General features: G+C 39.2%; 1 protein-coding gene across 2 annotated transcripts in view; it reads right to left on the reverse strand.

Moving 5' to 3' along the window:
- LOC139374215 (G2/M-phase specific E3 ubiquitin protein ligase) overlaps positions 1-8,885 on the reverse strand; it is a 29,208-nt gene extending 20,323 nt beyond the window's left edge. Inside the window, exons 1-6 of one of the 2 annotated variants that reach the window (XM_071115236.1) lie at positions 8,769-8,885; positions 2,606-2,695; positions 2,382-2,479; positions 2,059-2,160; positions 1,395-1,519; positions 974-1,142 (exon numbers count right to left, since the gene is read on the reverse strand). In XM_071115236.1, the coding sequence (XP_070971337.1) occupies positions 974-1,142; positions 1,395-1,519; positions 2,059-2,160; positions 2,382-2,479; positions 2,606-2,651 (540 nt within the window). In that variant the 5' untranslated portion in view covers positions 2,652-2,695; positions 8,769-8,885. The remainder of the gene's footprint in view (positions 1-973; positions 1,143-1,394; positions 1,520-2,058; positions 2,161-2,381; positions 2,480-2,605; positions 2,696-8,768) is intronic. The other variant, XM_071115237.1, reaches the window with a different exon arrangement.
- Between the last annotated feature and the right edge of the window lie 3,458 nt (positions 8,886-12,343).

Below are 12,343 nucleotides of genomic sequence, written 5' to 3' on the forward strand. Positions count from 1 at the left end.
GGTGTGTCTCCCAGGTGGCTTGTGGCAAACTTTAAACAACACTTTTTATGGATATCTTTAAGAAATGGCTTTCTTCTTGCCACTCTTCCATAAAGGCCAGATTTGTGCAATATACGACTGATTGTTGTCCTATGGACAGAGTCTCCCACCTCAGCTGTAGATCTCTGCAGTTCATCCAGAGTGATCATGGGCCTCTTGGCTGCATCTCTGATCAGTCTTCTCCTTGTATGAGCTGAAAGTTTAGAGGGACGGCCAGGTCTTGGTAGATTTGCAGTGGTCTGATACTCCTTCCATTTCAATATTATTGCTTGCACAGTACTCCTTGGGATGTTTAAAGCTTGGGAAATCTTTTTGTATCCAAATCCGGCTTTAAACTTCTTCACAACAGTATCTCGGACCTGCCTGGTGTGTTCCTTGTTCTTCATGATGCTCGCTGCGCTTTTAACAGACCTCTGAGACTATCACAGTGCATGTGCATTTATACAGAGACTTGATTACACACAGGTGGATTGTATTTATCATCATTAGTCATTTAGGTCAACATTGGATCATTCAGAGATCCTCACTGAACTTCTGGAGAGAGTTTGCTGCACTGAAAGTAAAGGGGCTGAATAATTTTGCACGCCCAATTTTTCAGTTTTTGATTTGTTAAAAAAGTTTGAAATATCCAATAAATGTCGTTCCACTTCATGATTGTGTCCCACTTGTTGTTGATTCTTCACAAAAAAATACAGTTTTATATCTTTATGTTTGAAGCCTGAAATGTGGCAAAAGGTCGCAAAGTTCAAGGGGGCCGAATACTTTCGCAAGGCACTGTATATGCCAATGTAAGGCTAGATAGAGGTTGGAATAAGGGTTATGCCACACTATGTAAAGCCCTGTTACAACACCTTCTATATAGTATGAAGTTGCTTATAAATAATGTGTTCACACATTCACTCAAGAGGGTCACTGCTAGTTTGGATGTCAGTACCTGCACACAGTCTCTGTGAAACCAGCTGCCATGGCAGGCAGGACACTTGAGGACGGAGTAGGAGAGAACAGCCTCTATGGGATCCAGACACACTGAGCAAGACAGGGGCTCACTGACACAGGACGAGACTGGCAGCGACTGGGTGGGACTGTGATCCTTGCAGTAGGAGCTGGGGAAAAACAAGCAGAGGTGCACCAAAGCATTAAACAACGTTTCTGTGAGATAAGAGTGCGGATTTCATTCTGATGAAGACCAATAAGACTTAACCATTATTTTTGAATAAAGGATATATTTCTAATCTCAAAAACAAGAATTGAGCAGAATTCTTCCCTTGTTACTATGTTTGCCATGGCTGCTGTGGATTATGTTTAGAATCTCTAGACACAAAACACACTGGTAAAATATAATCATGGTCACTTACGGAAATGGGTCTGTGAATTGAAAGATGAATTGGTGTTGTTTGCCACATGGAAAATGGACCATTTTCCGGCAGCTTTTGATGTAGCACCCAACTGAGGCACCGTTCTTCTTGCAGACTGCACACTTCTAAAACACAAGGTACACAGAAAGCAAAAATGTACATTGACGACACAATAACGTTTTTGAACAAGAATCCAAGCAACCAGAAACTATTGAAGGCTAAATCAAAAATATGTACAGAACGGTTCTCGTGATAAAAATGCTACTTGGGCTTGGAGTGGACAAACACTTTAGGATTGGGCTAACCCTGATACAAACGTACACCATACTAAACAACTTGTACAGACTTCACTACTTTCAGTGGTCTCTCAGCAGGGGTGAGCAGCAGTTCTGCTCGGTGAGTGATCAAGCTCCTGACCTCTACCTGGTGTCAAGCCACTCAGTAAAACTCTATTCTACTGAAACAGCTCGGAGACCATGCGGGCCATGGCAAGCACAGATTTAAATAGAACACATGTTTGTGTGTGTTTTGTACCGTATCTCTATGGCAGCAAGCGTCAAAGTGCCTGCTCAGCTGAAGAGGGTGAATGGTACCTAGCCTATAAAGAAACAGTAAAGTAGGCTATATAAATACTCACTCAACATGAATGAACACACTGACTTACTAGTCTGTAGGATCTGCTGACCTCCTGTTTAATATCATCCACCAAGAAGCCATAGATGCCTTCGTTTTCCTCGCCACGCTGATACACTCCACTTGACATCAGCTGGAATATTTGTAAAAATCAGACACCGAAAACATTCTGTACATTTAAGCTTCCTTTAGTAAACAACTGAACAATAAAACAAATAGATTGCTACTGTTTGAATAATGATATTCCACACTGAGAAAATATTTTGGTTCAAGCTAGGCCATAATCAATTACTTTAACAATGAGTAATTCTAACATACACACACAAACACACAAACACACTCCCTCTCTCTTACCAGGCAAAAGTAGTGCACAGTGAGTTCATGTGACTTAAGTGTGATCTTCTCGCCATATTTGTCCGGACAATTTTCATTGAGTTTACAAAGTGCACAACCTTAAAATAGAGAGAAGTACCATAACTTTCTGCTAGGGTGGTTTGATCATGCGCGTGTGTTCGTTCACCATTGTCATCAAAATGTTATACTACAACAACATAATGGCCTTCATACTGATCACTCACAGTCTATTGAGTATTCCTGCTCAGATCTTCGAATCCTCCTCTTCATTTTCAATAGTCAGACCGAAACGTAATTATTCACGTGGAAATTGCCTGAAAAATGAATGTCATAGCTGTATTAGAGAACTTTCAACATACTAGACTGTCAAATACACACTGGGGCCGAGCTCTCTGCCATTCAGGTCCTCTATACCAGGCGGTGTCAGAGGAAGGCCATACAAATGGTCAAAGACTGTTGGTTCCAGTCACCAAGTCTGGAACCAACAGGACCCTGAACAGCTTCTACTCCCAAGCCATAAGGCTGCTAAATAGTTAAACGTTTAACAATTTCTGCACTTACTTGTTTGACTCATCACATACACTAGACTCTGTACTGGTACCCTGTGTATATAGCCAAGTTATCGTTACTCATTGTGTATTTATTCCTTGTGTTATAATTTGTCTATTATTTATTTAGATTATTTTCTCTCTGCATTGTTGTGAAGGGCCTGTAAGTAAGCATTTCACCACTAGTATACACCTGTTATTTACGAAGCATGTGACAAATAAAATGTAATTTCACCTAAGCTAGTTTGCTTTGTAGAATGGAGCCAATGGAATAGTCCCAAAAGTACAAACCCCCAGCTGAATCAAGCCCACCTCCAACACTCTACTGTTGCATGTAATGTAATTCCTTGAGCACTACAGATACATCATAACAATAAGTGCTATTTGCATGTGAAAATGTCTTGGAATACTTTGGCTCCATTGTTTACTTTTTGTTGGTGGGCAAGGGCCCACTCTCTGTGAGTGTGTTAGCTCTGGTCCATGTGCATGCGTCTAACGCACATGCAGCCAAAGATGGTCCAAGGCTTGCAAAAATAAATCAGACCAATTATTGGTATACAATCTAAAACAAATGCCTGCAAAATTGTGGAAATTAACCTTGAAAGCCAGAATTTTCCTTAAAATCACATTTGAATTTAATTTACCAGTTGTCTGGGAATAACACTATATTTGAACTTACTCGCCAGACTGTCCATGGAGTCCTTCAGCTGGTCCAAAATTGGGGCAAAATATCCACAGGAAGTAGTTTTATTAAACCAACAAGCTGGTCTGGCTGTGTTTAGACAAGCAGCCCAATTCTGACATTTTTTCCACTCATTTATATTTTGCCTGAACACAGATCTTCTCAATCAGATCTGATTGGTCAAAAGACCAATTAGTGAATAAAGATCAGAATGGGCCTGCATGTCTAAATGTAGCCGATTGTGTGAAGCGATCAAGATGTTTCGTCATGACCCTAGGCACATGCACACCATGGACACATACTAATGTGTGTTTACATGATTTTGTGCATGTGCCAGGTGATAAAAATGTATTATTCAGTAAAGCACTCTAAAAGTTGAGTAAACAATACTTTCCTGTGGACATGTTTCAAATTTCGAGCAGCTGAATGAGAAACACCATGGACAGTCTGCAGAGTAAGTTCTAATATAATTTTTTTATAACCTGATTTCACAATTGAAGGCATCACCACGTTTCGTGACTAGTCCGAGGCTTGAGCATGGACCTGACAAAGTTCCCAAAAGTTGTTCGCAATGCTACCAAATACTAATTGAGTGTATGTAAACTTCTGACCCACTGGGAATGTGATGAAAGAAATAAAAGCTGAAATAAATAATTCTCTCTACTATTGTTCTGACATTTCACATTCTTAAAATAAAGTGGTGATCCTAACTGACCTAAGAAAAGGAATATTTACTAGGATTAAATGTCAACAATTGTGAAAAACTGAGCTGAAATGTATTTGGCTAAGGTGCATGTAAACTTCTGACTTCAACTGTATATTCATATACACACATACATATGTACATATACACACACGTATATACATACACGTATATACATACATATATATACACACACACATATATATATATATATATATATATACACACATACACACACACATATATATACACACACGCACACATATATATACACACACGCACACATATATATACACACACGCACACACATATATACACACACGCACACACATATATACACACACGCACACACATATATATATATATATACACACACACACACACATATATATATATATATATATACACACACATATATATATATATACACACATACACACACACATATATATACATATACACACATATATATACACATATACACACACATACATATATACACACATATATATACACATACATATATACACACATACACACATATATAGCTGTATGGGGAATAATCAGAATTGGTTGGTAACATAGGTAAGATGTTTTATATTCATCATATGCGACCTGTACGCTCTCGTTGGCTGGCCCTCGCTTCATACTCGTCGCCAAACCCACTGGCTCCATGTCATCTACAAAACCCTGCTAGGTAAAGTCCCCCCTTATCTCAGCTCGCTGGTCACCATTGCATCTCCCACCTGTAGCACACGCTCCAGCAGGTATATCTCTCTAGTCACCCCCAAAACCAATTATTTATTTGGCCTTCCAGTTCTCTGCTGCCAATGACTGGAACGAACTACAAAAATCTCTGAAACTGGAAACACTTATCTCCCTCACTAGCTTTAAGCACCAACTGTCAGAGCAGCTCACAGATTACTGCACCTGTACATAGCCCACCTATAATTTAGCCCAAACAACTACCTCTTTCCCTACTGTATTTAATTAATTTATTTATTTTGCACATTCTCCCATTGCAAATCTACCATTCCAGTGTTTTACTTACTATATTGTATTTACTTTGCCACCATGGCCTTTTTGCCTTTACCTCCCTTATCTCACCTCATTTGCTCACATCGTATATAGACTTGTTTATAGTGTATTATTGACTGTATGTTTGTTTTACTCCATGTGTAACTCTGTGTCATTGTATGTGTCGAACTGCTTTGCTTTATCTTGGCCAGGTCGCAATTGTAAATGAGAACTTGTTCTCAACTTGCCTACCTGGTTAAATAAAGGTGAAATAAATTTTAAAAAAATGTTTGTAAGTTACTTCTCATCAGAATGTTATTTTTGTATAATACTGTGGCGGGGGTTACAGTATCTGTTCTATGTCAAGACTAAGTTGCTTGGGCCGGAGAGAGGGGAGAGGTCAAGCGTGTATCTCTTGGCTCCACAATGTCTGTGTGCCAGTCAGTGTGTCTCTGTGATCTTGTCAAGATAGGATGGATTTGATATATGCCTGTTGATATGGAGGATTGGTTTATGGTTCTGAGTTTGAGAAAAGAACATGTTTTAGGAGACAAAGCTGAACGATGAATTATGCCGATGCTGTCTATTCCTGTGTGTGTCTTTGCTATAAAGGATCTCAGTTGAAATGTGGAAGGGACTCTCAGAGAATTCATTGATAGACACTGAATTGATATGAGAGTCACAGGGTTGTGATAGAGCTCATATAATTAAAGATGGACTTTGTGATAACTAACTCTGACTTGTGTGTGGTTTGCTCTCATGATTTGGTAGATAGAGGAAATTTCCACGACAATACACACACACACACATATATATATATATACACACACACACACACACATATATATACATACACACACACATATATATATGTATACATACACACACACACACATATATACATACACACACACACACACACACACATATATATACATACACACACACATATATATACATACACACACACACACACATATACACATACATATATATAAATACATACACACATATATATACAGTGCCTTGCGAAAGTATTCGGCCCCCTTGAACTTTGCGACCTTTTGCCACATTTCAGGCTTCAAACATAAAGATATAAAACTGTATTTTTTTGTGGAGAATCAACAACAAGTGGGACACAATCATGAAGTGGAACGACATTTATTGGATATTTCAAACTTTTTTAACAAATCAAAAACTGAAAAATTGGGCGTGCAAAATTATTCAGCCCCTTTACTTTCAGTGCAGCAAACTCTCTCCAGAAGTTCAGTGAGGATCTCTGAATGATCCAATGTTGACCTAAATGACTAATGATGATAAATACAATCCACCTGTGTGTAATCAAGTCTCCGTATAAATGCACCTGCACTGTGATAGTCTCAGAGGTCCGTTAAAAGCGCAGAGAGCATCATGAAGAACAAGGAACACACCAGGCAGGTCCGAGATACTGTCGTGACGAAGTTTAAAGCCGGATTTGGATACAAAAAGATTTCCCAAGCTTTAAACATCCCAAGGAGCACTGTGCAAGCGATAATATTGAAATGGAAGGAGTATCAGACCACTGCAAATCTACCAAGACCTGGCCGTCCCTCTAAACTTTCAGCTCATACAAGGAGAAGACTGATCAGAGATGCAGCCAAGAGGCCCATGATCACTCTGGATGAACTGCAGAGATCTACAGCTGAGGTGGGAGACTCTGTCCATAGGACAACAATCAGTCGTATATTGCACAAATCTGGCCTTTATGGAAGAGTGGCAAGAAGAAAGCCATTTCTTAAAGATATCCATAAAAAGTGTATTTTAAAGTTTGCCACAAGCCACCTGGGAGACACACCAAACATGTGGAAGAAGGTGCTCTGGTCAGATGAAACCAAAATTGAACTTTTTGGCAACAATGCAAAACGTTATGTTTGGCGTAAAAGCAACACAGCTCATCACCCTGAACACACCATACCCACTGTCAAACATGGTGGTGGCAGCATCATGGTTTGGGCCTGCTTTTCTTCAGCAGGGACAGGGAAGATGGTTAAAATTGATGGGAAGATGGATGGAGACAAATACAGGACCATTCTGGAAGAAAACCTGATGGAGTCTGCAAAAGACCTGAGACTGGGACGGAGATTTGTCTTCCAACAAGACAATGATCCAAAACATAAAGCTAAATCTACAATGGAATGGTTCAAAAATAAACATATCCAGGTGTTAGAATGGCCAAGTCAAAGTCCAGACCTGAATCCAATCGAGAATCTGTGGAAAGAACTGAAAACTGCTGTTCACAAATGCTCTCCATCCAACCTCACTGAGCTCGAGCTGTTTTGCAAGGAGGAATGGGGAAAAATGTCAGTCTCTCGATGTGCAAAACTGATAGAGACATACCCCAAGCGACTTACAGCTGTAATCGCAGCAAAAGGTGGCGCTACAAAGTATTAACTTAAGGGGGCTGAATAATTTTGCACGCCCAATTTTTCAGTTTTTGATTTGTTAAAAAAGTTTGAAATATCCGATAAATGTCGTTCCACTTCATGATTGTGTCCCACTTGTTGTTGATTCTTCACAAAAAAATACAGTTTTATATCTTTATGTTTGAAGCCTGAAATGTGGCAAAAGGTCGCAAAGTTCAAGGGGGCCGAATACTTTCGCAAGGCACTGTATATACATACACACATATATACATACACACATATGTATATATATACACACACACATTTATACATACACACACACACATGTATACATACACACACACACACACGTATACATACACACACACACACACATATATACATACACACATACATACATACACATACACACACACACATATACATACACACACATATACATACACACATATATACACACACACACACACACATATACACACACACACACACATATACATACATTCACACACATACATATATACACACATACATATATACACACACACATATATACACACACACATAGATATATTTACACACATGTATACAGTCATTGTTTTAACAGCAACTAAAATCGTTTCTATTGGACATATTCAGGTATGTCCCTCCCCGTGTCATTTAGAAACGCTTTGTAACCAAATGAATGAATACACCCTAGAGCTATGGGTATGTAGCTAGGTATGCACATTTAGCTAACAGTTAAGTTAACTAGATTAAACTCTCATTTTATAGGCTTCCTCAAATGGTATCTGCATGTAGCAACGAGATTTAAGAATTCGTGGAATGACCCAATTACTCTCTCGTCTTCGTTATTTAGCTAACTTTGGCTGTACATTCTAGCTAGTTCATGCAAAAAAATGCATACCATAGGCTAACGTTAGCAAGCTAACGTTATCAAATTTGTAAACTCAATTAGACGTGCATAGCTAAACTCTAGCCAACTAGCTACATTACAAATTGAGTATATTCGTGTCTTGTTAACGTGCATCTTACTTTTACTCGATTTCTATCTTAATCAAAAGTGTCAGCTTTTCCAATATTTTAAAATTTCCCTCGTGCTCTTCAAGTTCTTACTTTGGTGTTTAAATTTCAAACCGAACCGAAACATTCGGAAATGGGAGGAGTCAAAGTGTATTCCGGTAGAAATGTCGAAAGCTTTTCAAAATAAAAGACAATCTGAAAAATACTATTAAAAGTCAACTACATTACAGGTGCTATACAACTTTTTTTGTCCCTTGATTTGCTGTGCAATGATTTTTTTAACATTTTAAATAAATTAATAAAATAACACAAAGAGATAAATGTATGCATATAGTAAATGTAAATGTAAATTGTCCGGTGGCGATTTTATGAAGTGTTCAGCAGTTTTATGGCTTGGGGGTAGAAGCTGTTGGCGCTCCGGTTTTTGCTTGCCGTGCGGTAGCAGAGAAAGCATTCTAAAACTTCGGTGACTCGAGTCTCTGACCATTTTATGGGCTTTCCTCTGCAATACATGGGTAAATAAATAAACAACCGACTGATATGTCTTTCTATCTAGCTTATAACATGTTCTTAGTATGCTTGATTCATATGCATACTCAGATATTTTTTGTCTTATTCGGATATATTTTATTTGTCTGAAATACCGGTACTGTTGTATTGTGAAAAATGAATGGTTAGTTGCGAATGTCTAGGTAAATGTCACTCACACTCAATTCGAGCATATGATTAAATCACAAAAACGTGCACCAAGTTATATAAAATCAAAATTCCCTATGCTGTAAAAAAAATACATTGCTTTATAGAGCTCCGTAACTTATTCATCATTAAATTAATTGTATGTACACTAGGCTATGTTCTGCATCTGTTGGACAAAGAAATGAAAATATTTTGGTATTATTGCAGCGACACACCAATAGATGGCGCTAATAGACAATCAATTCCTTTTAATATGTACTTTTTTCAGGCTTTTGAAAGTGTCAAGGTCCATATTTTTGGATGTTTGACATATTAATCTGGCATACAGTATATAAAGAACATTTCACACTATGCAGATAAAAGTCATAGACATATCCATACTGCAGCACTGTTCACTAAAGTGTCCCTTTCATGTCCCCAGCTGGCCACCAGCAATCTTGTTCTTTGGGTACCCTAGCTTGCGTGAAGACCACATGAAACATATGTGGACAACATCTGCCCAGTCACTAGTCTCAGAACAGAGGACCCACCAGCTGTCATGAGCAATGGAGAGCTATGATATGCCATCGTCAGGCTCATAGCACCACCATATGTAAAGTAAATAAATCCCATTCTAATATAAAATAATACTACAATGATATTCCCTCCCTGTCACTTTTTCAGTTTATCCTGGATTTCATAGATTTGACGATGTACAGTAGCCATCTTACACAGTAACTGGAACCTGCCATGAATACATGAGAATCATACAGGAGGACTATGGATAGTCTGATGTAATTTCATTGGGCAAGGAGGCACGGCACACTGTAATGAGACTCAATGTATGCATCTTAAACGCAACACAAGTGGAGTTTATAAACTAAATAGCCACACAAGTTTTCTCTGCACTGTAATATAAGCAGTACTGTACGGCTATCTGAACTACCTGATTTACCTCGTGTTTGTCAACAGCACTCTGAAGACACACAAGTGTTCCTTTGCCATGAGCTCCGAGATTACAGACTATTCCTCTCCTCCCCTGACAAGTTTCCTAAGGGAGTCTAAACAACAACCTAGATTTCCAACACCACACACCTCCTCCCCCTGAAGTCCACCACTATTCAGAGCTGGCGTTATACAAGCTAATTTAGCCAATTATACACAGGTGTGATGCTAATTCCCCTCTCACATCTCAGCTCCTGGCAGTAAAAATAGTATAATTACACATCTGTCCTGTTAGCTTCCTGTGCCTTTTCACTAGCTTCTGTCTCATTTGAAAAACACCTTTCCATATGAAAATACCATTTTGTTGTATTGGACTGACAAAATACAATGCTGCCTGCGGAGAGGAAGGAGTTGGTTTGTTGTGTGCTGGAATGTTACAGTTTCTCTTGTGTTTGGAGGATTCAATAGATGTTCTATGATAGACACAGATTTACACAGATGAATACGCTTACCTGGTACTGTAATACTGTTCAGCATTTTGATAGATATAATAACAGGAGCTACATTGTTCACACCATGTGCAACTAATGTGCAGAAGTGTCTATAAGACCAGCTAATTTGACTATGAATATACATAACAATGGCAAAATAGTTAGTCGAAACCACACATCAGATCACACATCAACACATGTATATTTCAGACCTGACACAGAAATACATGTTACATGTTGTCTCAACCAACCTCACCTTCAACAAAAGCAAAGTGCAGTACATTGACATGAAAAACAATAGTGAAAAGGAGGTCTCTTCCTTATAAATGGTCTTTGTCGTGTTGACAATGGATTTATAGATTGGGATACAGTGCATTCGGAAAGTATTCAGACCCCTTCCCTTTTTTTCACATTTTGTTACGTTACAGCCTTATTCTAAAATTCTTTAATTATTTTTGTTCTCATCAATCTACACACAACACCCCATAATGACAAAACAGGTTTTCAATATTTTAGCAAATACATAAAATAAAAAAAACGACACCTTATTTGCATAAGTAATCAAATCCTTTTGCTACGAGACTTCAAATTGAGCTCCAGTGCATCCTATTTCCGTTGATCATCCTTGAGATGATTCTACAACTTGATTGGTGTCCACCTGTGGTAAATTCAATTGATTGGACCTGATTTGGAAAGGCATACACCTGTCTATGTAAGGTTCCACAGTTGACAGTGCATGTCAGAGCAAAAAACCAAGCCATGAGGTTGAAGGAATTGTCCGTAGAGCTCCAAAACCGGATTCTGTCGAGGCACGGATCTGGGGAAGGGTACCAAAACACTTCTGCAGCAATGAAGGTCCCCAAGAACACAGTGGTCTCCATCATTCTTAAATGGAAGAAGTTTGGAACCACCAAGACTCTTCCTAGAGCTGACCGCCTGGCCAAACTGAGCAATCCGTGGAGAAGGGCCTTGATCAGGAAGGTGAACCAAGAACCCAATGGTCACTCTGACAGAGCTCCAGAGTTCCTCTGTTGAGATGGGAGAACCTTCCAGAAGGACAACCATCTCTGCAGCACTCCACCAATCAGGCCTTTATGGTAGAGTGGCCAGACGGAAGCCACTCCTCAGTAAAAGGCACATGACAGCCTGTTTGGAGTTTGCCAAAAGGAAACTAAAGACTCTCAGTCCATGAGAAACAAGATTCTCTGCTCTGATAAAACCAAGATTGAACTCTTTGGCCGGAACGCCAAGTATCACGTCTAGAGGAAACATGGCACCATCCCTACGGTGAAGCATAGTGGTGGCAGCATCTTGCTGTGGGAATGTTTTTCAGCGGCAGTGACTGGGAGACTAGTCAGGATCAAGGCAAAGATGAACGGAGCTAAGTACAGAGAGTCCTTGATGAAAACCTGCTCCAGAACGCTCAGGACCTCAGACTGGGGTGAAGGTTTACCTTCCAACAGGACAACGACCCTA

Source organism: Oncorhynchus clarkii, chromosome 19 (genome assembly GCF_045791955.1).
Source record: "Oncorhynchus clarkii lewisi isolate Uvic-CL-2024 chromosome 19, UVic_Ocla_1.0, whole genome shotgun sequence".
NCBI lineage: Eukaryota > Metazoa > Chordata > Actinopteri > Salmoniformes > Salmonidae > Oncorhynchus > Oncorhynchus clarkii.